This window comes from Odocoileus virginianus, chromosome 33 (genome assembly GCF_023699985.2).
Source record: "Odocoileus virginianus isolate 20LAN1187 ecotype Illinois chromosome 33, Ovbor_1.2, whole genome shotgun sequence".
Lineage (NCBI taxonomy): Eukaryota > Metazoa > Chordata > Mammalia > Artiodactyla > Cervidae > Odocoileus > Odocoileus virginianus.
This window is the reverse complement of record NC_069706.1, coordinates 40,500,949-40,528,565: the sequence shown is the minus strand read 5'-3', so window position 1 is coordinate 40,528,565 and position 27,617 is coordinate 40,500,949. Positions and strand designations below refer to the sequence as shown.

General features: G+C 60.4%; 1 protein-coding gene across 1 annotated transcript in view; it reads left to right on the top strand.

The window, feature by feature from the left end:
- Positions 1-27,617, top strand: part of FAM20C (FAM20C golgi associated secretory pathway kinase) — a 32,062-nt gene that overhangs the window by 2,060 nt on the left and 2,385 nt on the right. Inside the window, exons 2-6 of the mRNA XM_020882357.2 lie at positions 1,499-1,674; positions 6,183-6,261; positions 21,363-21,455; positions 21,790-21,905; positions 27,099-27,279. Coding sequence (XP_020738016.1) covers positions 1,499-1,674; positions 6,183-6,261; positions 21,363-21,455; positions 21,790-21,905; positions 27,099-27,279 — 645 coding nt within the window. The remainder of the gene's footprint in view (positions 1-1,498; positions 1,675-6,182; positions 6,262-21,362; positions 21,456-21,789; positions 21,906-27,098; positions 27,280-27,617) is intronic.

The following is a 27,617-nucleotide window of genomic DNA, read 5'->3' as shown; positions in this document are numbered from 1 at the left end:
TGTCTCCAGAATGACCGCCTCCCTGAGGAGGACTGCTGGGCAGCTGGGAGCTCTTCCCTGTGGCCACTGGCCTGGAAGGCAGGCGGGGCAGGCGGGAGCCGGGAAGAGTCGGCTCTGCACTTATGGGAAAGCAGGGCTGGCTTGCAGGGCCTGGTCTCTGGAGCGAAAGCACTTCCTTGGGAAGCGACTGGCTGCCGGCTTCCAGGGACTTGGCAACGCTGCTCTGGTGGACACGTCAGGAAGGTCTGGAGCGGCCTAAGGAGCTTTGTAAACCACTCCCTGAGAACAAAATTAGTGAGGGGCGTGCTGACCCCCTGAGGCATTACTGAGAGGCTCTCCCAGCCAGGGTGCCAACCATGCCAGCTGCAGACAGCAGCAGCTCCCTAAAAGGCAAGTGGTGTCCCCAGGGGCATCCCTTTAACCGCTTTAAACCCCTGCCCCCAAGGCCCTTAGCCACACAGACCAAAGTAAGCAGATGCTGCAGCCCAGGGTGATGAAATATTAACCAGCAAGGCCAACATAAATAACTACCTGCGAAAGGTTACCCAAGCAGCTGAGGGGAAAGGCCAGCTTTCCAAAACATCTCATAAAAGACTTTCTCCTTTGCATTTGGACCAGGCCCAGGGTTTTCAGTCTAAACACACCAAGGTGTTTGGTAGCCTCTGAGCTTTATCTGCTGGCCAGGTTCACCGGAATGCTCAGCAATTTGAGAGGCAGAGCCATGAGCCAGGCCTCAGCCTCTTTGTAGGAGAGAGAGAGAGTCCGGAGCAGCAGTCAGTGATGGGACTCCTAGGCAGCTTCTTGTGACCTGTCATGTCCATTGTGGGGCAGCATTTGGCTGAAAAGGCCTCACTTGCAGGTGAATTAGCACTTAGGTTCCGCTGTTGCCTCTGGCAGCAAACAGAGTCTGTCCTCCCTCCGACTGGCCCCTTGACTCCAGAGACAAGGACGGGCCACGTGGGCAGCAGGTCCTCGATTTGCGCTTGGGCTGGAGTGAGCACCACTTTCCTCTCTCCCCACCCAAGGCTGCTTCCTGAAAATCAAATTTAGCCTCTTGCATCACTGCTGCCCTGAAGCAGAACACCCAGCGAAGGCTTCAGCCAGACTGGGCTCGTCTGCCCCCAGGAAGGCAGCAGCCCCTCATACCCCAGGCTGGCAACATGCTGGCCAGGCTGTTTCAGAGACCCCAGGACAGACCCGGCGGGGCCTAGCGCTGACAGCTGGGGTTTGGTCTCCTTTAGTTATAGCTGTCTGTGGCGTCTCTCGAGGATAAGTGAGAATTACAGGCCTTCAGATATGTTATTAGTCGGTTGAACAACAGCCACAGAAAAAGTGCGGACGTCGCAGGGTCCTGTTTGAGCAGAGGCTCCTCTAAATAAACCCACGTTTGTTTGGATCCACAGTGAAAACCTTGGCGTCGGTGCCAACTCCCCCGTCCGTCCCGAGGCTTTGCTGTTTGTCCTTTCCCTGCTGACCTGGGTCACCTTCATTTGTGCAGGCCACATGAAGGTCCTGAGGATGGATTCCTGCCCACTGGGGAGGCGGCCGTGGACTCCTATCCCAACTGGCTCAAATTCCACATCGGCATCAACCGATATGAGTTGTACTCTCGACACAACCCAGCAGTGGAGGCCCTGCTCCGTGACCTGGGCACCCAGAAGATCACCAGTGTGGGTAGGTTCCCTTGTGCCTGGCCGGCTCCTTGTTGAAGCATCACCTCCTGGGCGAGTTATACCAGCAGCCTTCCTGGAGGAGGCGCCCACAGGCCTTCAATGCTGTCTGTAGTTGAGGGGGGATGGTGGAGAGGGAAGGGCTGCCTTCTGCTGCAAAACAAGCAAGGTAGGACAAGATGCCACCCAGCCCATCCTATTATTCTGCTGGGCAGGGGGGTTGGGGCCAACCCTGCAGGTGAGGAAAGGTCAGCCCTGGCAGCCGCAGGGAGACACCGCAGAGAGGCCAGAGTCTCCTGAAGCTCACATCAGCTCCTGGATTCGGGGCGGACGGGGAGTGACCATGGCTCCACTCTGCCCGGGGCAGAGCCCCATGCACCGAGTAGTTTGGAGGTGACATCTCCGAGGACTTTGGGATCTGCTAAAACAGAGGATTCAGTGCACCCAGTTACTGATTTCAAGAAAATGTGTCAGCAGTGGTCTCTAGGTGTGGAGGTTTGGTGCCTTTGTTCTCAGGCCTGTAGGTGATTGTTTGTGAAGGTCCCGGGTTAGTCACCAGTGGCTCCCAGAGCAGAGGGGGCGGGCAGAGGCCCTGGGTAGGAAGAGCAGTCCTGGGGGGCCCAGAGGGTGGAGGAGGACTCGGGAGCACGGCACTGGGAGCAGGGGACTCCAGGCAACGTCTTCCTGACGTCTGGACTGTCCTGTGCTTAAAGGGCTCTGCTAACCAGGTTCTGTCTGTCGCCAGCGCCAGGGAGCTGGGTGTTGCTTGCGAAGCTGGCAGCTGGGGGTTTCCAGAGCTTCTTAGAGGCTATGTTGGGTGTCTCAGCCCGGCGCTGAGCTATTTCTGTCACCCGCCCTCCTCCTCGCATGTGGCTGTTCACCCTGAGAACACGATGAACACCCTCCTGGCCAGGGCAAGCTGGTGGTCTCCCCTCCTTGACGCCGCCCAGGAGGAATCTGAGCGCCTCCAGCCTCCCCCTGTGCTGAAAGGCGGTCTGTGCGGCCGGCGGGGACTGCTGGGGAGAGGCCGCAGCTGGCGCATTCCCTGCCCTCCTGAACAGATGAGGCTGTTAGAGAAACACCCAGTGTGGTGACCACTCATCGTCTGTCCCACAGGCTCTCCTGAGCACTTCCATGTCTCAGGGTTCCATCTGGGCAAGCAGTTGGGGTAAGCCCGACCCCGGCAGACTTCTGCTACATACTGACTTGCTTGTTTCCGGGGGCCCAGAAATGCATACATGATGGGCAGAGAAATTCCAGGGCGATAAGCGAGGAGGGGACCTCCACCCTGCAGGACCGGGTCCTAGATGGGGCAAAGGCTTTCATGGTGGAAGCTGGCAGGGAACACAGGACTTTGGGGGGAAACTACACCAGCATTTGAAAATTAGGGTTTAGGGAAGTGCAGCGTTCAAGCTTGCAGGCCACTGTCCACCATGGTCTCCCATCTGTCCAGTAGGCTCAGGCACGTTGCATCTTATTCCGGGAAGCTGGCCTGTGCACCAGGCGTGTGCTGTATTGACTCGGGCCCTGAGCAGGGCCTTGGGTAGAGGCAGGGCTGGGAGGGCCCCATGGGCTGGCCAGGCTCCCTGTAGCCCTCAGGGCACAGCCGGCCGCCCGCCCCACTCTCAACGGACATTGCTCTGCACCCAGGGGCCTGCGAGCCACTGGAGGAAGAGGACGGGCCTCTTCCGTGCCCTGGGGACTGACCTTGGGCCACCCCCATCGGGTCCAACTGTCCCGGGCTTGGTGCCCAGGCTGCCTGACATCCCAGTGGCCAGGACCCCACCCCAGAGTTCTGGCTTGCTCTGTGCCCAGCGGTGGGACCTGGACTGAGGGCCTTCCCAGCTGTGTCCTGCGGGCTGTTGGAGCTGCTCTCATTGCTGGATGACCCTGGCCAGCTGGCCCTAATCCATCACGTTCCTTGGGGCCATGGGCTGGTCAGAACCCAGGCTGTCACTCACAGGTGCCTGATGAGCATGGGAAGACTGGTGATGGCCCTGGGCGGCATTCCCCGTGGTGAATGGCGGTCCCGGGGTGTCCCGGTTCCCCCATCATGGGCCGGAGTGGCTCTGGGCAGACAAATCCAGCTCTGTGGGCCTCCTGGAGTCTCTGTGGATCACAGAGGTGGTCATAACCTCGACCCTGTAATCTCTAGCTTGCAAGTCCAAAATCATAACCCATTTAACAGCAAAGCCCGACCCAACATGAACGGACATGGAGGCAAAAGCTAAAATGAGAGGCTGTTTCTGAATCTTCGTTTTTCTCGCTTGGAGTGAACGTTCTCACATTCCTCTGTGGACACAGCAGTGTGTTTAAGTCCCAGGCTCTGCCCCCAACCCGCCCCGGCTGCAGGTCCTCTGAAATGGATGCCCCTGCGCCTCTTGTCACCTGAACACTTCTGCTCCCAGAGATCTTGAAGGAGGGTGTGTGTCTGAAGCCTGCCTCAGGGGCTGCTGAGGGGTGGGAGCAGAGGCTGTGGCACCTCTGTGCGGGGCAGCGGCGCTGGGCAAGCCGGGGTCCAGTGAGGGCCTTGGCTGGATGCTCAGCCCCACTCCGCGTGGCCTTGGGCCCGGAGGGCTCCCACGGACTCACACTTGGGAGGAGACCCTCTTCCTGGAGAAGCAGAGCATCACACTGGGAGTGGGGCTGGTCTGGCCAGATGCAGGCCTCCCCTGGAGAATGGACACTTTCCCTGGGTGGGTGCGGGGGTGGGGATGGGGGTGGGGGTGGGGTGGTGGCCCTCCCATCCAGCTGGACATTTTGATTAAAAACCCCACTGCTGAGACAGTGGTTTCTGACTGGGCCCTTGGCCTCACAGAGCCACAGGGTGGATTTAGAGACAGGGGTCCCTGGACAAGAGCTGTCTGCTGCCGGGGGCCCTGCCCCTAGCACTACTGTGACCTGGGGGTGGGTGCAGCCCTCAGAGGCCCTGTGGGAGTCTGGGGTGCAGCACTTCATGGGAGCCTGGAACCAACCTTGGAAGTCAGGGTTCAGCAGCGCTGTCCTTTTGAGCTTAAAATAGAAGAAGAGCTAGAAATCCAGCCCATCTCCCAAGTCCTGTCCTTCAAATAAGGGAACAGGCCTCCAAGAAGGTGGGCTTGCCCGTGGTCAGCTCATTCCTGCCCCTAGCTCCTGACTTGCTCCTGCCCTGAGCCGTCTCTTCAGTCTTGGAACGTGAGAGAAGGTGTGGCAAAGAGGGGGGCTCCTTCCAGACTCCCAGAGAGATTTCTTTATCGCTGGGCTCCTGGCTGCGTGGTAATGACCCTTGGCTGCCTTTAGAGAGTTCAGATGTTATCTGCCTCCATTCAGCTTGAAGCCAGGCCTGTGGAGGCCTGGGCCTTGCTGGTGACGATGGTGACGATTAAATCAATATCATGGACAATTACGCGTACAGAGTAAATGACCCAATTGACTACTCTGTGCTCTGAGTCATTTAAAAAGAAGTCACATAGCAGGAGAGGATTCCGGCAGCCTCTGACCTGAAGCGCAGGCCCTGCAGTTGTTCATCCAGGTCAGGATGGAGCCGTGGGTGGAGCTGAGCAGAGGTGATGGCTCCACTGGACAGATGCCCCAGACACTCACTGGCCTGCTCAGGCAGCCGCCCTGGGGGCCTGGAGGCCGCGAGGCCACCCTGCCTAATGAGCAGGCCCCTCAGGAGGGCAGCTCCGGCCCCAGGAAAGCCACAGTCCCGTGCCCACCCAGAGACACCGCCGCTTTGGGCCCTAGTGCCTCCAGCTCTTCCAATTCATCGGCGGGGAACCGAAAGTGCCCTGTAAGCCGGATGCCCAGCCCGGGGCCAGAAGGCCTCTGTCATCCCGGAGGAAGGACCCAGGCACCTCAGGGCTCCAGGGGCAGGCGGCGAACAGCTGCGTCCTGTCTCCGTTCTCTCCGCTGTCGGGCGGAAGCTGAAGGACAGAGCACCCGTGGTGCTGACCCAGCGCCCATGGTGCTGACCCAGCGCCCGCTCCGTCCACCCTGAGCCAACGCGGCTGTGTCCCTGGACTCCAGCGGACGGCTTTCTGAGTGGGTTCAGTCCGAGCCCCAGGAGCGAGCTGCTTTCCACAGGTGGTACTGTGGTTTCCCTTTCCTGCGAGTGGGTCTCATCCCTGCCCCAGCCCCATGGGGGCGCTGGGCCAGGGTGTGGAGCCCCCTTCGAGAGAGGCGGCTGCGGTCGGGGGAGCGGAAGAGCGGTCTAGGGCGCCAGCAGGGTGGGGAGCAGCACCCCGCCCCCACTGTGCGGCCCTCCGATCCCTCCGCCGTCGTCCCGGTTCCCAGGCCCGGCTGCCCTCCTGCTACGGCTCCTCCAGCCCAGGCGGCCCTTCCTGACCCTGAACGCTCCGCCTGTCTCAGGCCTCCGTCCCAGACCCTCGCTCACCACCGCGCCCCCGCGCCCTCACATTGCGCCCACACCGCGGCCTGTGCCCGGGTCTCGGGCCCCCCTCTCTCCCATGCATCCGCACTCACAGGCCTCCGCGGGCAGCAGCTGACCGTGCTCTTTCCTTCCCACTGCAGCCATGAAGTCGGGCGGCACACAGCTCAAGCTCATCATGACTTTCCAGAACTACGGGCAGGCGCTGTTCAAACCCATGAAGTAAGTGCCCGGCCAGCGGGTGGGGAGGGGGCGAGGGCCGTGAGGTCGCATCTCAGCTGCTCAGCCGTGGTCTTCTCACCAGAAGACAGCCAGGCTTTATGTGCATGGGCAGACCTGTGCCCATGAAGCTTTATTTCTGAAGCTAGTAGGTCAGCTGATTTGACCCCTGATCCCTATTCCATATAAAATAGAAACTGTGCTCCCCCAAATCAAAAGGAAGCACTCAGTGGCATCTGAAAATCGTGGGGAAGGTGGCGAAGGGACGTTTGGAAGGCAGACAGCCCCAGAGACTCACCACGCGCGTCTGTGGCATGTGATGTCCACTCTGGCGGTCCTGGGGCTTGGGTGTCTCCCATGGGCCGTTCGGTTAGTTTCACACGGGGCCGTCTCTGCCCTGACGAGAGGGTTCATCATGTTTAAAGCACGGGCTGCACCCCCAAGGGTCCGTGAGGCCACTCAGTGTCAGTGTGTGGAGGAAGTTCACATCTCCTTGTGGACTAGGGAAGACAACTGGCCAACCCCTGCTTTGTGACCGTACCGACCACCCAGGTGCACACGCCCACAGCGTTCGGGGGGTGTGATGCGGGCTGCACGTGGGCTCCGTGGGCCCTGTAGGAGACGGGATCCCCTGGCACCACAGGCCCCTGCACGCCCTCTCAGGCTGGAGCTTGAGTAGAGGGGCCCCTTCAGGCCCCTGATATCCCGGCGATGTGCTGGGGAGGAGGGTGGTCCAGGCGGGGTTGGGCTCCAACTCTCACTGCTGGCCCTCCCTGGCGGTCACAGAAATCCAGGACAAGCGCCAAAACCCACCACGTCCTTGTCACTCCCTCAGCCGCACTCTGGGGCACAGGCCTCCCGTCTCCGGGGTGCGTCGAACACAGTCCAGCAGACTGACCCCGGGTGTGTGCAGAGCCGCAGGTGGGCCCATGCCTGGCCCTAGGGGGTGGGAGCCGAGTGGCGCGGGCAGGGCAGCCTCTGCTGGGGCCCCAGGGCTCGGGGCTTTGTGCTGCTGGGACTCGGACAGGCCCGCGGGGGCAGCGGCTCTGGGCTCCGCGCCTTGGCTTGGGGTGGGGGGGGGCTCTCGGGGGACTCTCCTGGGTCAGTCCTCTCCTTGGGCATCCAGCCATGCTGTGTGTGCAGGTGCCCTGGGGCTACACCCACGTTGAGGGCTTGCACAGCATGTGGTTTAGTGCACAAGCACCTCTGTGGGGTGGAAGTGTCATTGTTGTTATTATTCTGCCAGGTAAAGATGCGGGAATCAGGGCTTGGTGAGGCGGCAGACCACACAAGGCTGACCAGACTCTGGAGCCTCCCAAGGCCAGGGCGCCCAGCCTCTAGCCCCCCTCAGCCTCCCCAGCCTCCCCCTACCGCGGGGTGACGTCACCTCCATGGTCACAGGAGGCAGGAGTGGCAGCTGCTGTGGTCTGGCAGACCTGGGCAGCCAGGCTTTGGAGGCCGCTTGGAAAGGCCGCAGAGTTCACATCTGCCCCCTTCTGCCCTAAACTCTCTGCCCTCAGCCTGTGTGCGCCAGAAAGGACGCCAGGGTTCCTGTCCAAAGGCCGCACACGGAGGGTCAGCCTAGGGCGCCGCTCATGTCCCATGGGCTGAGGCTGAGGCTGGGCTGAAGCCATGAAAAGTGTGGGGAATCCCCTGGTGGCCAGGGAAGCTGAGGCCGGGAGGACGGTGCGTATGCACAGCCAGCCTCCCTGCACGCTGCGCTCCGGGAAGGGGGCCCTGGCCGCAAGGCAGGCTCTGCTGGGCTCACGCTGCTGACCTCACACCCTGGCCAGCCCTCCCGCCACTCCTGCTGTCCCGGCCCACGCCCGTCCTGGCTCCGGGCTCTGACCTGCCCCAAGTTCGGCATCTGCTGAGGTCTGGTCGCTGGCAGCCGCCACCCTCCTGATGACCCCGGGGCACACCATTCCTGCCCCACAGCCATGGTCCGAGCAGGAAAGCAGCTGTGGTTCCTGACCACAGCACTAAGAAAATAAATATATGATTAATAATTCCCTTAAAAAAAACAAAGCTCTCTTCGGTGAGCCCATAATGTCTTCGTAAGCTGAGCGTTCTGAACTAATCTGGTGGGCGTCTTCTCCGAGGTCCTGAAGGGCTGTGCTGAGAGGGCCCAGGCGGACTCGGTCCTGGGGTAGGAGCGGGGCCCAGCGGGGCGCAGGGTGCGATCCCGTGGTGTGAGGGGGCCGCTCACAGTCTAATGGGTATATTTTACTAGACGTTGAAAAATGTATAACTAGCACATTAGCCTGTCAGTTGCTGGATTGTCTTGCTTTTAGTGTTAGAGCAAGATGTTTTAGCACCTTTATCCAGATACAATTCACATAGACCACATCCAGGGCCACTTGGATCTTCTTGGAGAAACGTCTGTTCAGATCTTTTGCCGCTTGCCGTTGCGTTGGTCGTCTTTCTGTTAGTGAGCTGTGAGAATTCTTCATGTGTTGGGTCCAGATCCTCATCACACACATGGTGTCTTTGGAGGCACAAGGTTCTCATCTGGGGGGTGTTGGGTTCCACTGTCGTGCTGTTGCTTGTGCTTTGGTGCAGTATTTAAATTTTAACATTAGGAAAAGTCCATGCTAGCTCACAGTGGTACCAGTGCTGTGTGTGCCTGGATGGAAGCCTTGGTGTGTCCACAGAGACAGGAGGCCTGACAAGGCCATTCGTGTGTGACCTCCAGTAAGTTCCTTCCTTCCCTGGCACTCAGTTTACCCATCTGTCAACAAGGGCGTCTAAACTCTACTGGACTGGCTTTAGGAGACAGGGCACCACGTTTATGGAAGGAAGCCGGGAGGGGTTGGCGGTTTGGCGAGGCGGAGTGAGACAGCACAGATAAGCCAGAGTGTGCATCAGATTCCACCGTGCTCCTTAGAAGGGAAGCTTCCAGCCTGCTCATGACGCTGGCTGTGACCACCTCCTGGTAGAAACGTGCATTCAGCCACCGCACTCACAGTGAGCCTAGCCTGCCCTCCTGCCTCTGAGGGCCTTGACCCTGGGGCACGGGGCCTTGTGCTCAGGCCTGGTCTGCAGGACAGACAGGGGAAGGAGGGCTGAGCACGAGTGTGAACGTCAAGTGGGCATCACGCCAGGCCAGGAGTCCAGCCTGGAGGAGGCGACACATTCTAGGACTGGGTGGCCTCTGAAGGCTGGCGGCCCAGGGCCACTGTGTAGAGGACTACACAGAGGCTTTCTAAACTGAGATTAATTTAAATGAGATGAAGTTGTGGCCTAGTCTTTCTCCACACCTGGGCATCAGGGGTTGCATGTGGCTGGTGGTGCCATGTTGGACATGCCCAGAGTCACAGAAAGTGCCCTGGGACAGAACTGGTGGGGAGATGAGGCCAGGCAGCTGGAGACGGGCAGGGGCCAGGCCCTGGCAGGCATCTGGACCTGGATGTGATCTTTTCCCCCTCTGTACAGGGACAGGGCTGTGAGGGTGGGAGGGCTCACCGGGAACCAGAGGTGAGGTGTGGGGTGAGGACGGGGACAAGCCTGGGTCCCAGAGACACGTGGAGGGAGGCAGACGCCCTGGGCATGGGGACGGACTTGCTGGGGCGAGAGAGTGAAGGCTTCCAGCCTGGGGGACTGTGGCCAGGGGGCCCTGCGGGGGGTGTCCAGGCAGGCCAGGAGCACAAGGCAGGGCCGCGTTGTGGAGGGCATCCTTGCTGTGAGGCCTTGCAGCCCCCGTGCCATCTCTGGGCCACAGTTGCCTTCTGCTGCTTGAGGCTGGACAACAGGAAGCTTTGGGTCCCGGCCCTTCTGGCACCTCTGTGTCTTCAACCAGTAAGGCCATGGGTTCGTACTGGTGGGGGTCTAGCCACTGCAGCTCCCTCCCCAGCTCCATCCTTGCTAATTGTCTGGGTGTCCTGGGGTTTGCAGTTTTGACTTGTAGGCGTTAGAGGGATGACAAATATTGAGTGCGCTGTTTAGGGTGCACAGCTGAATGCAGGCTGCAGACCGAGCCGCAACTGTGCTTCTGCTCAGGTCACTGGCCAGCAGAGACTCATCACTCCCCACAGCCTGCTGAGGCTGCTTTGAAGTCCCCATCTCCACCAAAACAGCCGGGTCACCACCTGAGAGTTTGGAACCCAGAGCTACAATGCCCTCTGTGCCGCGTGTGGTTTGGGATCCAAAGCATGTTCAGGCACGGGGAGGGAAGGAAAGCACCCCTGCCCCCGGGTTGCTGTGAGGGGAAAATAACTCTAACAGCAAGACGACATCCCCGGGACATACAGGCCTGCCGCTGGAACTCCACAGGCCCAGCCTTGCTTGCAAACCAGAGGAGAAAGAGAAAAACCCCGTGGGCCAGGCTCAGCGAATCTGAAATGGGTCATTTCGAGTCTGGCTTAACGAGCACCTGTTGTGCAAGGCTCGGGAGCTGGGGGGACCATGGGAGGTGCCCCCAAGGAAGGCCCCAACCTGGCCTGGAGGCAGTTGGGGCTGAGGTCATAGGTGCAGGAAAGGGCACCACGCCAGGCCTCGTGGGCCAGACAGAGAGGCCATGTTAGCCTGTAGACCTGGTTGTAGACAGGGAGGCTGAAGCTCAGAGTGGCAGGGGACGTGCCCGAGGGCACCGGCCAGCAAGAGGTAGAGCTGGAGAGACCACTGAAAGTGGAAGTGAGCGTCACTCAGTCGTGTCCGACTCTTTACGACCCCATGGACTATACAGTCCGTGGGATTCTCCAGGCCAGAATACTGGAGTGGGCAGCTGTTCCCTTCTCCAGGGGATCTTCCCAACCCAGGGATGGAACCCACGTCTCCCGCATTGAGGGCAGATTCTTTACCAGCTGAGCCACCAGGGAAACCACTGTGTGACGGAGTGGCCACTGCATGGTCCCTATTCAGATCTCAGAGCAGTGGCCACTGTGATCTTCAACATCAGGAACACGTAGGTTCCTTCCTGGCTCCTTAAGTTGTAGTTCAGTTCAATTGTAACCCCGCGTGTCCACACCGTGTGGGCGTCTGGGCTGCCGTGGGGAAGCATTACTGCCCAGGCCACTTAGGGCCTCAGGAAGCTCTTCTCTCTCCAGAGTCCGGAGTCGGACACCATGATGTCACAGGACTGCCTCCCCGAAGGCTCCAGAGGGTCCCTCCCGCCTTTTCCCTCCCGAGCGTGGCGTCGAGTCTTGGCTCTGTGCCTGTGGCCACATCACTCCCGTTTCCACTTCCATTGTCACGCGGCCTCTCCCATGTGTCTCAGTCCAAATCACCCTCTTCTTATGAGGACGTCGGGCACTGAACTCAGGACCAGCCTGATCCACCGGGATCCCATCTGCCATGTCCCTATTTCCAAACAAGGCCACGGTCACAGGTTGGGTTAGGACTTGGGAAGACGACGCAGCCCTCTTCCACGTCCCCATGTCCGGGTGAGACTGAGCTCTGCGTGTCCCCACACTGCTTCCCAAGACCTGGTGGCGAACGCAGGAAAGTGTTTCCATCTTCGCTGTGGATGGGTTCACCGGCTGCCTGCCTTGGTTTCCTCTGTATGGTGGACAAGGGGGCGGGGGGGGGTTGGTTAGATCAGGGGCAAATGTTATCAGTGCTGGTAAAACCCAGCACAGCTTTAGCTTTAGCAACACTTCGAGTTCCCCACTTTCCCACCTTCTTAAAATATACATTTGCATTGACTGCAGCATTCATACAGAAATGCACACGGATGGTAAGCAGATCTTTGCAGCACAGGCGAGTAACCAGGTGCCCAAATCAGGAACAGCAGGCAGCCCCCAGGCTCTGGTAACCCCTGCAATTTCCACCTCCCAGGGTGACCCCCTGCCCTCCCGTTCCTGACACGGGAATCCTCACTTCCTTGCCCCCACCCCTTGCTGCCGGTGTGTCTGTGAGATGCCTCCCTCAGTGCCCAGGCTGGGTGCCAGTGCCCGTGATGGCGGTACACGCAGAGCCTGGACTGCTCACAGGCTGCGAACGCCCTGCCCCCTGGACCAGGCCAAGCCTAACCCCTGTGTCTGGCCCGTGGGGCTCACTCCCTGCGTTTGCAGGCAGCAGCTCCCCTCTGTCCTGCCGTGGGCGCCGTTGGTCTGGAGGAAGCCCTGTAGAGGCGCGTTGCTGCCGGCCCTGCAGGGACTCAGGCCCGCCGCTGCCCACCACATGCTTCTTGTTTGTGCTGCATCCTGGTCTCCCCGAGGCTGCTGCGCTGAGCCAGGGTTTCCCGCTCCAGGGGGCCACACCCTTCTCGTCTGAGCTCATCAGGATTCTACAGCCTCCACTCCGACTGGCAGAGGCAGGACCTTGTCACTGATGTGTCAGGTTGTTTTATTTTTATCACCAGCTCTGCTTCAAGGAGGAGGAAATTGAGGCTCCAAGGTCTAAATGTGATTTAGGAGTGGGCGGCTGGCCAGGGCTTGCTAGGGCCCAAGGGTCTCGGACGTCTGGTCCCGGCCTGTTGGGCACAGCTGACCGGGGATCCCCGGACCCGGGGTCTCTGCTGGGGATGGGGGGGCACCCACACCACCTGCTTCTCTCAGAGGCACCGCACAAGAAGAGACTCTAAGTACGCAGGCTCCTGTTGTGGAGGAGAGGGGGTGTGTGTGTGTGTGTGCGCGCGAGCGCAGGAGTATGCGCGCAGGAGCCTCTCCCAGGGAATCCGGCCCTGAGCAGCTGTCCGGAGGCCCCGGAATTCCTCGGGGCCAAGGGGCACACGCAGGCAGCAGCAGAAGCGCTGCAGGCGGGAGGCCACCTCTCGCTGGAGCTCAGCCTCACCCCCGCCGTGGCTGCGCCGCGCTGCTGGCCTGGCCTCCCCCCCTCAGCGGGCCGCTGGCACCCAGCTGCCCTCCCTGCACTCACCCCAGGGAGGGCCCACCGCAGCCCTGTGTGCTGGGCTTCCCAGAGCCCTGCGGTTTGTCCGTAGCCTCGTTTGACCCCCACTGAGTCCTGGGTGCAGTGCTGTGGGGCTGCTATGTGACCCATCCAGTGTCCCCGGGAATCAAAGGCCAAGAGAAGGGCCCGTCTCGGGCCGCCCCACGGGTCCTTGTGGCCGGCCCAGCCCTTGTGCTGGGCCACTGCCGTCCGCAGGCTCGAGGGCCCGGGGCGCCATCACTCCAGCTCCACAAATGCCCTGCTGGCTTGCCGTGGGCCCAGACTGCATAATTCAGGTGACCACAGGAGTCCACTGTCTTCTCCTATTCCCACTGGGAATTTGGAGTGATTAGTAATTCTGTAACCGTTGCAGGGAGGTTGGCAGGGAAGTAGGTACACAGTAGAAGCTTCGTACAACCTGCCGCGAGCGTAGTTCTGGCCCAGCCCCGCGTTGCCCCCGTCAAGCAAGTGGGGGCTGTGCAGTCTCCCAGGCCCTGCAGCTTCCTCGGGACACCCTCCCTGGCGGGCCATGGCATGTTTCCTTGGGAGCTTCTGGGAAAGATTATCCCCTCTGTTCAAGTCAAAGCGAGCAAGTCGTTCTTTCCGTAAACGCCCTCCTGCACAACAGCGCGGAGGGTCTCTTTGTGCTTCTGTCTGCTGTTCGGGTCTCTGGGCACTGCTCCCTGGGGGTTGTCGCTGTGCTGTCGTGAAAGGGGCAGAAGATGAAAAGGAGGGAGGAAACTCTGCCCATAGTTCCCTCGTGCTGGGAAAGAGGCCACGTTGGGGGGGGGGGGGGTCTCAAGAGTAGTTTGATCAGCTGGTTGTTTTTTATGTCCCAACAGAAAATATTGCGTACCTGAGCTCTTAAAAAGCCTTAAGAATGAGCCTGAATCTATCCCCTATGCTGGGGAAGAAAAACAGCATCACAGTAGTCACCTTGGTGCTAAATATTTACTCCACAGTGCCGTAGGCTAGGGGCAGCTTTTCTTTCCTTGAATAAAAAGGTGAGAAACAGGGGCTTAAATACAGAAAGAAAAGAACTGGGGGCCTGTGTACACGGTCACCGTGCACTCATTTCCACTCTAATTCTATTCCTTAGTCATGTTCTCAAACCCCAGACGAGCTGGCAGAACAGTATTTAGAACAGAGTAGATCTTCCACTTTCAAATAGATCTACCCCCCCCCCCCCACCGCATACCCGCCTCTGTGTCTTGGAAAGCGAGTGTCACTACAGTTCCTTTTAATGGAAGCAATGTCAGACTTGCTTTACAGTTAACAGATCTTTGAATTGTTTTCAGATTGGTTTGCATGAAATCCACCTTAAGACACTTGAGTGTCTTCTGAGTTATTTTACCCAATCATAAGTGAGCAACTTGTCCCCATGTCCCACTTTGAAGGCCTGTCTGTTGGAGACCCTGGGGGGGGGTGGGATTGGCGGGGGTGAAAGCCCCTGGGACCCCCTGATGGCGGCCAGTGAGAGCTGGGCGCTGATGCGCTGGGCCCTGACGCGCTGGGCCATGGCCTGCAAGGGGCGGCCCACTCTGTGCCTGAGTCCCGTCCTTGGGTTGGTCATCCTGAGGCCCATGGCCTTCAGGAAAGTCCTCCTCGACAGAAAGATAGGACGGTAGGAGTGGACTGCAGGTGCCCGAGGTTCTGAGTAAGACAAGTAAGTGCCTTCTCTCAAACAGATCCCCACCCCCACAGGGGCCAGAATTAGCAGAGCTACTGACGGATCGGCCGGCCCGCCCTGAACATCTGCCACTGAAAACCTGATATTAAACAGCTTAATATATCTCCTTAATGACAAGGCGGCTGCCTTCTGCTGTGCGAGTGGCAGGGAGACTCGGGACAGGAAGGCTGGCTTCTGCTCGCTCGCCCACCTGGTGTATCTGGCAAGAACCTACGTCTTCCTGTGGGCTCGGCCCCCATCGGGAGCCTCCACCCCAGGATACCACCTGGTCAGCATCAGGGTCTTCACAGAAGTGGCGGGGTCAGGGCCCGAGGACGGGGCGGTCACCTGGACGCCTGAGCAGACCTGATGCGCAATCCTGTGTGTCCTCGGTTTGGATTTGAGAAACCGGAGGAGAGATGTGGTGATGGAGGCAGACCTAGGACCCAAGAAAGCCGGGCGAGGCCAAAGCGGTCCGCGCCCCCGAGAGAGCGGGACAGGGCTGGAGTGAGCCGCAGCCCAGTCCCTGGGGGGGGTGTGACCTACCCAGGCCCTGATTTTGGGTCCTGGTCCCCAGAACTGCAGGACAACCCCCCCCCCCCACTGTAGTCCCAGTGCTTGGAAGGAGAGGGCCTCCCCAGAGGCGGTGGGGAGACAGGAGCTGCTGGCCTCTGCGGTCTGCAGACTCCCCCCACCCTGCCCTCTCACCTGGGAGGGGGTCCAGTCAGACTGCCTGCCCCCTGAACCCTGACCGTGGGAGCCCATGTGGGTGCAGCTCTGGCAGCAGCGCTGGGCACTGGAGAGTTCTGCGGAGGCTGTGCTGTCATCTGCACAAGGACCACAGAAGAGGCTCGGGGACCCGGGGGAGGCCCTCGGGAGCCCCACGCTATCTATGGGGACCTGCAGGGACACCTCCCCACCCGCTGCCACCTCACCAGCCCTGGGATGCTCCCATTCCCGCCCGATGCGCAGCAGGCCCCTCTGTCTGGGCCTCAGCTTCCGTCCTGAGCTGGGGCACCTCGGGGCCCTCAGCACAGGCGGGGACACAGGAAAGACGTGTGACAGCTGTGTGTGCCCTGAGCACAGTTGCTCTTTTTCCAGAGTTTGACCTGAGATTAGCTGCCCTCTCTCTTGCTCACCGCGTGGGAGTGCGTGGCCCCGTTCCCCTCTGCACAGGCTGGCAGGGTGGGGCGGGGTGCGCGGGGCTCTGCTCCCCCCTGCAGGTGTCCCCCCTCTCAAGCCATTGTGCCTGCCACACTTCACAGAGGGCATCAGGGGCGCACCCGCTCCATCCCCCTGGCAAGGGTGGCAGCCAGGGCGGGCCTGGGTGGGCAGAGCTTCCCCACCAGTGTTCACCCCAGACGTCCAGTGCAGAGGGGCCGCCACCCGCCCGGTGCACCCCCAGCCTCGCATCTCAGTCCGGGGTCCCCATGGGCTGAAGCGGGGCCTTGGAGCCCAGCGCTGGGCCCTGCACTGGGGCCCCTCTGTTTGCGAGCTGGACCCCCTCACTGGCTGCGTCGTTGCCTACATGGCGGGAGACACTCTGCGTCACAACCCAGGGAGTGTGCACACAGAAAGCGCTCAGCAGGGCACTCTGCTCGGAGGAAGAGCCAGTTAAATGTTGGCTTTTGTTCCTTCACAGATTTTGGTCATAAGCTGCCAGTTTACTCTATTTTTAACCAAAGCAAAAGTCCTCTGTTTTCCCACAAGTTGAGGAAGGCTGAGATGCTGACGGTAACAGTGGGAACAGCCGGGGGGCTGCTCCTCTGCGGAGGGGACGGTGGTCCGGCAGCGGCTCCGGGGGGCACCATGCTGAAGCCCTGTGGGAGCTGGGGCAGCACTTGGCAGGAACTAGATGCACCTCCCGGGGGCACGTCCTGCCCAGGAGCCAGGACCTTTCTTGGGGACACGGGGATGGTTTTTGCTGCCGAACCTCTGGGGCTGTGGCCCCTTCTCCCCTGTGAGCTCAGATGCCTGACCAGGTGGCTGGGGGCCAGCACCTTCGACCCTCACTGTGCCTGGAGGTGGTTCTGATCCCTGAGGAAATGCAGATTTTCAGGCCCCACAACTGGAGCCATGTCTGACTTTGGGAGCCCAGAAGAAAGAGCCTCGGATACCCAGTTCCTGACCAGGGCCTGCCATTTCCAGCTGTGTGTTTTTGCAGACCACTTGTGTCATTAAAACAAAAACAGGGGACTTCCCTGGCAGTCCAGTGGTTAGGACTCCATGCTCCCAGCTAAGGGGCTTCAATCCCCGCTTGGGGAACTGCGATCCCACCTGCCTCGCAGCGAAAAATGAAAAATAACCAAAAAACAGGGACAACGGTCAGAGCCTTGAGAGGCTGCCCAAGGATGAATCGTGCAGCCCAAGGAGGGCCCACGAGGCTTCTGTGGAAACAGAGGCACCTTCTCTCAAAACCTTCTGCGTCATTTCTTAGAAGTGTGGTGGTTTCAGCATGACCAGCTCTGGAGGAAACAGACCGAATGTCACAACCTTCCCAGGTTGCCAAACCCTGTGTCCTTGGTGCTGCTGTGCTGTCGCCAAAGATTCCATATTCATTTCCTGATGCTGCTCTAAGACATGATCACAAGTGGAGTGGCTTAGCGCCACACAGCCCTAGTCTCTTATGGTTCTGGAGGTCTGAATCTAAAATGAATCTGTGGGCTGTGGGCTTCCAGAGACTCTGTAGGGAGTTGGCTTTCTGCTGAGGGACGCTGGAGAAGGAAACAGATCCCTTCCCACAGCCTCTATCTTCAAAGCCGTCAATGTTGCCTCTCCTGCCTTCAAGTCTCCCTGCGCCTCCCTCTTTTAAGGACACTTTTGATGATGTTGGGCCCATGGAGATAATCCAGGATAATCTCTGCATCTCAGGATCCTTAAGTAGATCACATTTGCAGAGTTCCTCTTTCCATTTAAGGTAGCACGTTCATAGGTTCTGGGGATTTAGATTACAGATTTCCTGGGAGAGGTCAGCATAGTAGTCAGTCTCACTTTAGTCTGAACAAGCACAATCAGGTATTATTGTGCTTTCTTCTGAGCTCAAGGAAGTCCTTCTAAAGGGAAGGGCTTGGTCGTGGTCCTCTGGAGAGGCAGGAGAGAAGGACACGCACAAGGCCCAGAGCACTGGCAGGGTTTCACGGGTCTGGGGTTTGAAGGTATTGGGGTGCCCTGCAGAGCCTGCTCTCTGGCGGGCTCTCTGAGCCAGGAGGCGTGTGATGTTCTGAGGCCTCCTCGTTTCCACCAGCTTCTGCCTGTCTGCCCCTTCTCACCCTGTCACCACTGCCAGGGCCCTCTTTCACTCCAGCGGCCACCTAACCCATGGTTTGCCTTATTCCTCAGTTGCTGTTTTACCAGGAAGTCAGCCTTAAGGCTTTTCATTTCTCTGTCGTGCAGGCCCCAGGCGGGGGTGCTGGGCTGGCCTCTGAGGCAGTGTGGGGACTCCAGGTGCTGCCTGCTCTCCGTGGGGGTGGGCCCCAGGAGGCTCCTCCTCCCAGGAGGTCCCAGTTGCGGGTGGGGGGCACTGCTGTCAGCCCCAGTCCTTCCCAGTGAGCAGAGGAGGACCGCACACCTGAGCTCTAGGGAACACTGATCTCCACTCCCCCGGACCCCTCCCCCACCCACTCAGGGTGAGCCCCAGGTGCCCAGCCAGCCCCAACTCCAACAGCACCTCCTGTTCACATCCGCATGCCCCCCTTCCCAGGAAAAGGCCTGTGACGGGCCTCACCCCATGCCTCCCCTCCCACACCTGAGCACACCTTCTGCCAGGGCACCTGAAGGAAGAAGAGGCTTCCAGGTGACCTGTTTCAACCGAGTCCACTCTCCTGCCTGGTGTGTTGGGTTCAGTACTTTTCCAAAGTACCTTCTCCTCCCCAGTGCAACCCAGAAAGTGGCAGAAAAGTGGGCAGACAGGCAAGGAAAGAAGCCCTAGTCTCCCCAGAGGAGTCAGTGCCCTGGCCCCCGGCTTCCCACGGACGCTCCCAGGTTGTGCCAGGTTCAGCAGCTGGGCCCTGGACACGCCAGCATCCACCACCCACCCCCCTCCCCACACACTCACAGCCCTGAACCCCGCGGTCTCCTCTCAGGCCTGGGCTGCTGGAAGGGCATCCGGCAGTGGGTAAGCAGAGCTGCCTTCCCGTGAATGGCCCAGGGACGAAGGTCACTGGGAAACCCCGAGGTGGGAGACGGGAAGGAGCAAGGAACTGTTCTGGAACCTGGTCACAGAGCCTCCAGGAAGTGTCTGGTCTTCTCCCAGAGCCGTGGGCTCAGAGCCACCTGCATTCCAGGTGACCTCACTGGGGTGAGCCAAGGTCAAGGCAAGGGACAAAGGCCAAAGCGATGGTGGTGGTGGTGACTGAGGACGGAGGTCCTGCTGAACCACGCCGGGCTGGGGAGGGCAGTGCAGGCCACGCCCAGCAGACTTGGTGACCGGAGCCTTGGGGTGGGGTGGGGAGCCCCAGGCAGGGTCTGAGGGCCCATTGCACCGCACTTTTTAAAGGGCTGTGTTTGGAGGGCTCTGCGCCACAGGCTGGCAGTGAGTTCTGACATACTTTCCAACAAAAATAATTCTTAATTCCACAACAGACTGAAAAAATAAAAGGCCAGGGACGTGTGGGGTGGGGTTTGCAGGCGACTGGAAGATGCCTCTTGGACGGCGCTGTCCTGAGGTCTGCATGCTCCAGGCGCACAGAGGGTCTGCAGAAGAGAAACCTGCTGAAATCTGCACCACCCCTTTTCCAGTTAAACTCTGGAGAACCAGCGCTGTGTAGACAGCGCTCGGCTCAATCAGGGACTTGGGTCAGCAGCTGCTTTCAACCTCAGAAATGCCCAGCCCACCAGCAGCTGCAGACACAGGGCCGTGGGCCACTTCCAGTGAAGGAGCTGCACTTATTTGGTTTGAACCACAGCGTCTTCTTAAAAAACTGACTTGCCAGCATTTAAAATCAGGATATTCCACCAAGAAACCCAGACTCGGTCTCCATGAAGTCTCAGAACCTTTGCTAGTGTGGCCTTCCCTTCTGCTGGGTGCCCTGCAGCCCCCTGTGTGCCAGCCCCCTCCAGGGTCTGTGAAGGAGAAACCCACGCCTGGGGACGAGGTGGCCTGTACCTGGGCCATGAGCAGCCGTATGTGTAACCCTGTGAGTCTCACAGAGGGCCCGGGGCAAGGCCAGGCTGCCCCAGCCAGAGTCCTGCCCTGGCCAGTGTTTCCCCTGCTGGAACTGTGAGCAGTGGTCTGTTGCCAGTCACAAGCTGGTTCCTGGAAAAGCTGATTCAGGTGACATTCAGGGAAGCGTGGAGGAGGGTGTGTCCTGTCAAATGCTCTAAAAGCACAGGGAGTGAGGGGCCCACCAGTGGACGTGCAACTTGCTGGCCTGAGCCTCACATCCCGAGGGTGGCCGTGTGGTCCCAGCACCTGCGCGCATGTGGCTGGCGGTGCTGGTGGGCGGCTCCAGGGGCTCTGGCCGAGCCTTGCTGCGTACCGGGGAGGAAGGCCTCAGACTGGGGAGCAGGCTGGGGAGCGTCACCTGGAAAATGGGCTGCATCTCCTGGGCTGGTGCGTTCCAGCCTGGCCTCGGCCTCCGCCCTGAGGGGAGGTGTGGGCCAGGCCGCAGGAGGCTGGATCTGTGTTCCCAGCTTGGGGAAAGGTTGTGACCTTTGCAGATTCTTGTAGCTTGAGGGCTGCACTTCCTCCCGGTGGTGCCTTCTGGAGAGAGGGTCCCGGCGGTGGAGGCGGGCCCGAAGCAGACCTGGATCTCATCCAGGGAGTTTGTTCGCTCCCGCTCAGCCTCGGATGGAGGCAGGTGTCCCCATGTGTGAGGTTAAACACCGGCTGTCACTGTGTTTGCAGGGTGACTGACTTTCGCAGGGTGATGTCCACCCTTCAGCACTGTCCTGCACGTGGCTGGGTGGGAGGGCTGTCTGCTGCTCACGGGGGTGCCCAGGACATCAGAGCTGTGGGCTCCTGGACCTCCTCAGTCCTCCTGTCTCGGGGGGATGTGGGGCCCCGGCAGGGCCAGGCTGTGCTCCCCTCACCACACGCGCACACGGAGATGGGGCAGCCAGCCCAGCGGGGCTTCCTGGGGGCCCAGGATGCGAGGGACGGGATGGCCATACTCACTGTGGGCCAGGGGAGGCTTGGGAAGGAGCCACCTCTGAGGAAGAGGCAACAGATTGTAGTGAGAGCTTAGCCGGCAGGTCTCACACGTGCAGAACACGGTGCCTGCAGTGAAGCCCGTGGGCCAGGCTGCAGGCCTTGTCAGAGCTTTCAGGGTGCTCACGTGCGCACCATAGGACCTTTATCCAAACTCCGAATTCCTCTGACTGAGGACTGAATTCCTTGGACTGAGGACCCCTTTTACGCTGGGAGCTGCAGGCTGGTGGGGAGGGGAAGCTGACTGAGCTTGGGGAGACTCCAGGAAGGCGTGAGACCTCCGCCTCAAGCAGAGCAGAGGCCTCGGAGCAGGGCCCTCCCTGTGACTATGTTTAACACGTGCTCCCAGGATCCCTGGGAGTCTGATAGTCAGCTTCTCGGAGCTGCACGAGCTACGCCCCTTTCCACTGGGAGGATTCAGCCATGAAACCTCCTTCTGTCTTGTCATGTTCTCTCCAGGCAAACAAGGGAGCAGGAGACACCTCCCGACTTCTTCTACTTTTCTGACTACGAGAGGCACAATGCGGAGATCGCTGCCTTCCACCTGGACAGGTGAGCCCTCCCACAGGCACCCTGTGTCACTGGCACCACGCAGGTGCAGGCTGCTGTGAGCTGGCTGTCAGGAATAAGGGCCAGAAGACCCGGGGTGTCTGCTTCTCTGGAGAGACCCAAGGTCGCAAGTCCCACAGAACGGCCCTTCCCTTGGTGGCCCCGGGTCTGGGGTCACTCTGCGGAAGAGGACAGACTTCTTTTGGGCTCGGCGGGGCCCCTGGCTGCTGGGGAGGAGGGGAGGTTGGGGCCTGACAGAGGAGGGCAAGTCCATTCAGATCCGGTGGAGCAGACAGAGAGCACGAGGTGAGGACGCCTCTCCCGGTCCTTCCGCCAGGATCCTGGATTTCCGCCGGGTCCCTCCCGTGGCCGGCAGGCTGGTCAACATGACCAAGGAGATCCGAGACATCACGAGGGACAAGAAGCTGTGGAGAACCTTCTTCATCTCCCCAGGTGACCCCTCCCCAATGAGCTCCCTCTCCGGGTGACCCCCTCCCCAGGTGACCTCCTGCCCAATGAGCTCCCTCCCCGGGTGACCTCAGCTCCCTCCCCGGGTGACCTCTTTCCCCTGGTGACCAGGACCACCCCTACCCCATGAGCGGCCTGGCTTGGCGGCTGTGTGCGCGTCATCCTGGTTCGGCTGTCGTGCGTCACCCTGGATTGGCTGTCGTGCATCACCCTGGCCTGGTGGCTGTGTGCGCGTCACCCTGGTTCAGCTGTCGTCACCCTGGTTCGTGTCGTGCGTCACCCTGGCCCAGCGCCTGTGTGTGCATCACCCTGGTTCGGCTGTGTGCGCATCACCCTGGTTTCGGCTGTCGTGTGTCACCGTGGCCTGGCGCCTGTGTGCGCATCACCCTGGCCCAGCGGCTGTGTGCGCATCACCCTGGCCCGGTGGCTATGTGTGCATCACCCTGGTTCGGCTGTCATGCGTCACCCTGGTTCGGTTGTTGCGCATCACCCTGGCGAGGCGTCTGTGTGCGCGTCACCCTGTTTTCGGCTGTTGCGTGTCACCCTGGTTCGGCTGTCGTGCGTCACCCTGGCCAGGCGCCTGTGTGCACGTCACCCTGCACCACGAGCCCTTAGTCTCAGAGCTGCCAGGTGGTCTCACTGTTCCCAATGCCACCCTTGGGCTGGGGTAGATGTTGCTACCAAAGGCTGAGGCGAACTCCCAGCCTCCTGGGAAGTCTTCTCCAGGTGGTGCAGCCAGAGTGGACCTCCGTCTTCTGGATGCCCCCAGATTAAAAACACCCCGTTAAAACCCTGCCGTGGCTCAGGGCTCTGTGGGCAGGGCAGCCTCACTGTTCCTTGGAGGGTTGGCACTGCCCTGCCCTTGGGCCTGCCCACTCGAGGTGCACGAGGCCCCGACTCCATGGTGTCACCCTTCAGCGCATACACGGAGTTGTCTGCCCGCTTGTGTCAGATCTGACCCTTGGGGCTCCCTTTCTGACCACCCCCTTTTGGCCAGGTGTCACCTCCCGAGGCTGGACCACGAGGAACCCCTCCTACATCCTGGGGCTTTTGTCGCTTGTATTTCGTCTTGGAACATTTTGCATTGTCCCAGTGATGCTGGCACAGCGGAGTGGAGTGACCCAGCTGGGCCACCAAGACCCCACAGGGTGTGGCCCTGTTCCCCGACCCCCCAGGGACGCCTCAGCTGTGCCAGGCGCCTGCCCAGCCAGTTCACACAGACAGAATCCACACGAGGCCCTGCACTCGCCGAGTCTAAAGAATCGCTGGCCCAGAAGCCCCTTCCTTGTAGGTCAGCACACTTCTCGGCCTTGTGATGAGCTGGTCAGAACTCAGCCCTAGTTCCGTCAGGGGACGTCTTTGTCACCCACTGCTCAGGGTTCCTCCTTTCCGAGCCCATGGAGAGGAGAGCAGGATGGGATCCCCGAGGCAAGAGGGCTCCATCCCCTTTGAACGAGTGTCTGGCCCACGTGATGAAATCGAGGGCCAGGACGAGAGTGTTGTTGGGAGGGTCTCTGAGGTCCTCCCGTCCACCCTGCCTGGGCCCCGCCGGCCTGTGGGGGTGTGTGCCCACCTTGCTCACATCCAGGGGACACAGCCTCACCCAGTCCCCAGTGGCCACCCGTCTCCAGACCCCAGCTTTAAATGGTTTAGTTGCCACTTGGAATCTGAGTGGTGTCGCTACACCTGGCACGTCCTCACAGCAAAGGTGACCGGTCCACCCCTTGGGTCCCCTCCCAGCCCTGCGCCCTCCATACGGCCATAGCCCGCCTTCCGACCGGAAGGGGCTGCTTCCACTGGTCTCTCACCGGGGGGCGGGAGCACTGGGCTCTGTCTCTCCCGCCGTGGCATGACCCTTAGTCTCCAGTTCTGCAACCTGTCCAGTGTTTTCTCTTTCGTTTCTGAACCAGTTGATGAGCCCGAGCAGAAGGGACAAAATAACTTGTCGCAAGGAAGGGGAAGGACTGAAGTCTGAAATCTCAAGAAGTGGTCACGAATCAAGGAGTTTCTCTGCTGGATTTCCCTTCCTCTGGGGCCAGGGGCCCTAGCTGCGCCCCTGCCATGTTCCTAGAGCTGTGTTGTCTTACTGAGGTTTGTAAAGGAGCAAGGGCTCCTTTCCGCGGTCAGCAGACAGTCAGTTGTTAGTCTAGGCGGGTGATCTGAGATGCTGGCGTCCCGCCCCACCCTCGCCCCCGGGCGCACCCGGGCCCCGGTCTCCCTGGTCTCCTGAGCACCAGCAAATGCCGGCGTCCGCGGGCGCTGACACACCACCACCCCGCCCCGAGCCGCACCATCGCTCAGCCTGGTCAGTCCCAGAGGCAGGACTGTGGGGGCCCCAGCTCCCGGCCGCTCTCCTGGGCCTGTGGGTCCCTGCTTGGCGTCTGGGCCCCGCCTGGATGAGCTCCTGCACCCTGTCCTCGGAGCTGCCGGCTTCCGGCTCTGCTCCGCCTGCTGCCTCCGACACCCGCCCTCTCCGCCCAGACTGTTTCTATTCCCACCGCCTCTGCTCCGTCAGCCAGATTTCTCCCCGAGAGCCTTGGGAAGCGTTTGGTTTTCTCTTAAGCAGCAGCAGGCTAACAGGAACCAGCTTTGATCTCACTGTAGAAAATGAGGCCTGTTCAGATTCCGTTTGGAGCGTTTCTGCTTTGCTGGCGTTTCTGCGCCCGTCGGGGGTGTAGAAGCACAGTGGGAAGGCCGCAGAGGCAGTTTGCGGGAGGCCAGGCCACACCACCGCCTCCAGCCTCAGGGCCCTGAGTAGCCCTGCTCCGGGGTCCGTCAAGATCAGGGAGACGTGTGCAGCCCGCGGAAACTGGGGTGTCCGATGGGCTGAGAGGTGGGGGTGGCCGGCCAGCCGGGGGCAGCATCGGCGGGGGACAGTGTCAGGCGGGGGCAGCCGAGTGCCCGTCACCGCAGGACTGAGCGGGGCCCGCGGCTGAGCCTCTGGCTGCCGTGCGACACCTTTCTCCTGCTTTCCTGGAGACTCCGTCGCCACGTCTCTTATCCCGAGATCAGCCCGCATCCTCCTGCGCAGCTGTAGGCCATGGGTGGCGGGGTGCGCGGGGTGGGGGGGAGGCCGGTGAGGGGGTGCGGCAGATGGGGAGAGGGCGGTCGTGCACCCCCCAGCCTCTCCTGCCCCTCCCCGCCACTCAGCCACCTTTAAACCGGCTCTTCCCACGCTGGCCAGGGACCAGTGGGGTGGTCCCTGAGCCTCTGTCACTCTGCGGTTAGTGTCCAGACTCCCGCCGGGGGCCAGAGGGGTTCCCAGAGCTGACAGACCCCTCCCCAGCACCCCCGCCCCTTGTGACACCCCCCACACACCAACGGGGCGTCGGAGATGGGCAAGGACTCACCCCTCCCTCCAGCGAAGCCCCGAAGCATTCAGAGAGGTACCGGCCTGGATTCTCTGGGACCCTCAGGCTGGCAGGCTGGGACCCCCGATCCTCAGAGACCAGGGCCCTTCCCAGGGAGCCCTTCCCGTCTGAGTCCTCGGGTCCTCCCCACCGTCTGGCCTACTGCCCTGAGCTGCCCTGGGCGTCACAGTCAAGGGGAACGGGCACTGCCTCCCCAAGCCCAGCCTCTCCACACGCCGAGGCGGGCTGTGGGCCGCCCCCCTCTGCTCCCCCAGTCTGGAGCTGCACGGCGCCGTGTTCAGAGGCCGAGGCTCAGAGGAGTGAAGGCCCTGGCCCCGCACAGGGCTGCGGAGCCCCACCGTGACGGCCCGGTACAGGGTTTGGGTTTCTGACTCGGGAAAGGCTGTGGGCCCAGGAAATGCCTGTCTCTTCACATGACTCCGTCTAAAGCCAGCTTAGGCTTAGAGGTTACAGATACGAATTCCAGGGCTCGGAGAGGATTTTCCTCCTGAAAACGGGGCTGAGATTGAATCGTGTCGACACAAGAGACCTCAGGCTGAGCGGTCTTTGATCTGCCGGGTCTGTAGCAGTGGCTGCAGGATCCTGAGGTGCAGGGTGGGGCAGTCTTTGCTGTTGGCGGGGTGGGGGCTGGTGCGGAGGGGCCATGGGCTCAGGGCTTGTTTCCCCCTCAAACAAAGGCAGTGATGGTTCCGTAGGAAAACGCATGCACAGACATGCCTGCCGCCCAGCACAGGGGCGCTTCTCGAATCTCTCTCCTGTGGGGATACGACCCACACGTCTTAAGTCCAGTGTTTGAAGTTTGCAGTTCAGTGGTTTTTAGTGCATTCTCTGTGTTGTGCAACAGTCCCCACTGATTCCAGGATATTTGCTCACCCTGAAAGAAACCATCACTGTTCAAAGTCACCCCACCCTCCCCTCCCCTCTGCTCTGAGAGCCTGCAGCTTCTGTGTAGGTTTGTTCCCAGGGTCTCAAGTGCACAGTGTCTGGCTCTGTCTGTAATGTTCATGGTTCGTCCATGCGGTGTTCCGCTTCATTCCTTTTGTGGTAAATGCTGTTCCATGTTTCAGACGAGCCACGCTGACTCGGGACGGTCTGCTGGGAACATCTGTGTCTAGTGTCTGTGTGGGTGTGTGCCCGGGAGCTGGATGCCCGGGTCACTGGTTCTGTATCCAACTTTCTGACTGTTTTTCATAGCAGCTGCACCATTTGACATTCCCACCACGGCTGTATCAGGGTGCAGCCAATTTCTCCACACCCTCAACAACACTGGTTATTATCTGTTCTTTTGATCAAAACTGTCCTAGTGGGTGAGAAATTGTGAATTTGATTTGCATTTCCCTGATGACTCACGGTGCCCAGCATCTTTCCCTGTCCTTGTTGGCCATTTCTGTATTTTCTTTTGAGAAGCATCCTTGAACTGCTTTGCCCATTTACAGATTGGGTTATCTTTTTATTACTGAGACAGAAGGGTTCTTGTGCAAGTACTGGGCGCTTATTTGGTCACGATTGCAAGCATCTCCCCCACACTGCCTCACTTTGGAATGAGGGCCTTTTGCAAATGACTGAACAGAACCTCCACAGACCCCAGGCTTACTTTGGAGGGTGATGAGGAAGAACCCAGATTCCAATCTGAGCTCTGTGTCCCGAGCCATGTGGCCCTGTGGTCTGCAACACAGGGCTCGGGCAGGTGGCTGAAGTCCAGGGTGAGACCGCGGGAGGGCCCCGCCCGAGGAGGGATGAGTCGGACACAGTGCCGACTCGCAGACCCCACCCGAGGGCCCCAGCTGACTGCCCCCTCCACCCACAGCCAACAACATCTGCTTCTATGGGGAGTGCTCGTATTACTGCTCTACGGAGCACGCCCTGTGCGGGAAGCCGGACCAGATCGAGGGCTCGCTGGCCGCCTTCCTGCCCGACCTGTCCCTGGCCAAGAGGAAGACCTGGCGGAACCCCTGGCGACGCTCATACCACAAGCGCAAGAAGGCAGAGTGCGTTGGGGGCGCGCTGGGCCGGGGCCTCTGGAGTCCCACCTCCCCAGGGTCTCGGGAGGGCTGGCTTCTGCCCGACCTGCAGCAGAGAACGAGCCTGGGGTTAGCCGTCCATGCCAGACAGTGTGAGTGGCAACAGCTAGTGTGAGGCCGCCAATAATCAGAAAGGGCCCCTCACGCAGGAACTGGGGGCCAACTGCCCCCTGGGGTCTCTCCACAATTGGACGAGGCTTCAGATCCCTTCCCTTCTTGAGAGAGACACTGTTCCTCCAGCTATGGAGACATCCTTGCGAGTGTGCTGTCCCGGCCTGTCCACACACATGGCCTTCCGGTGGTGT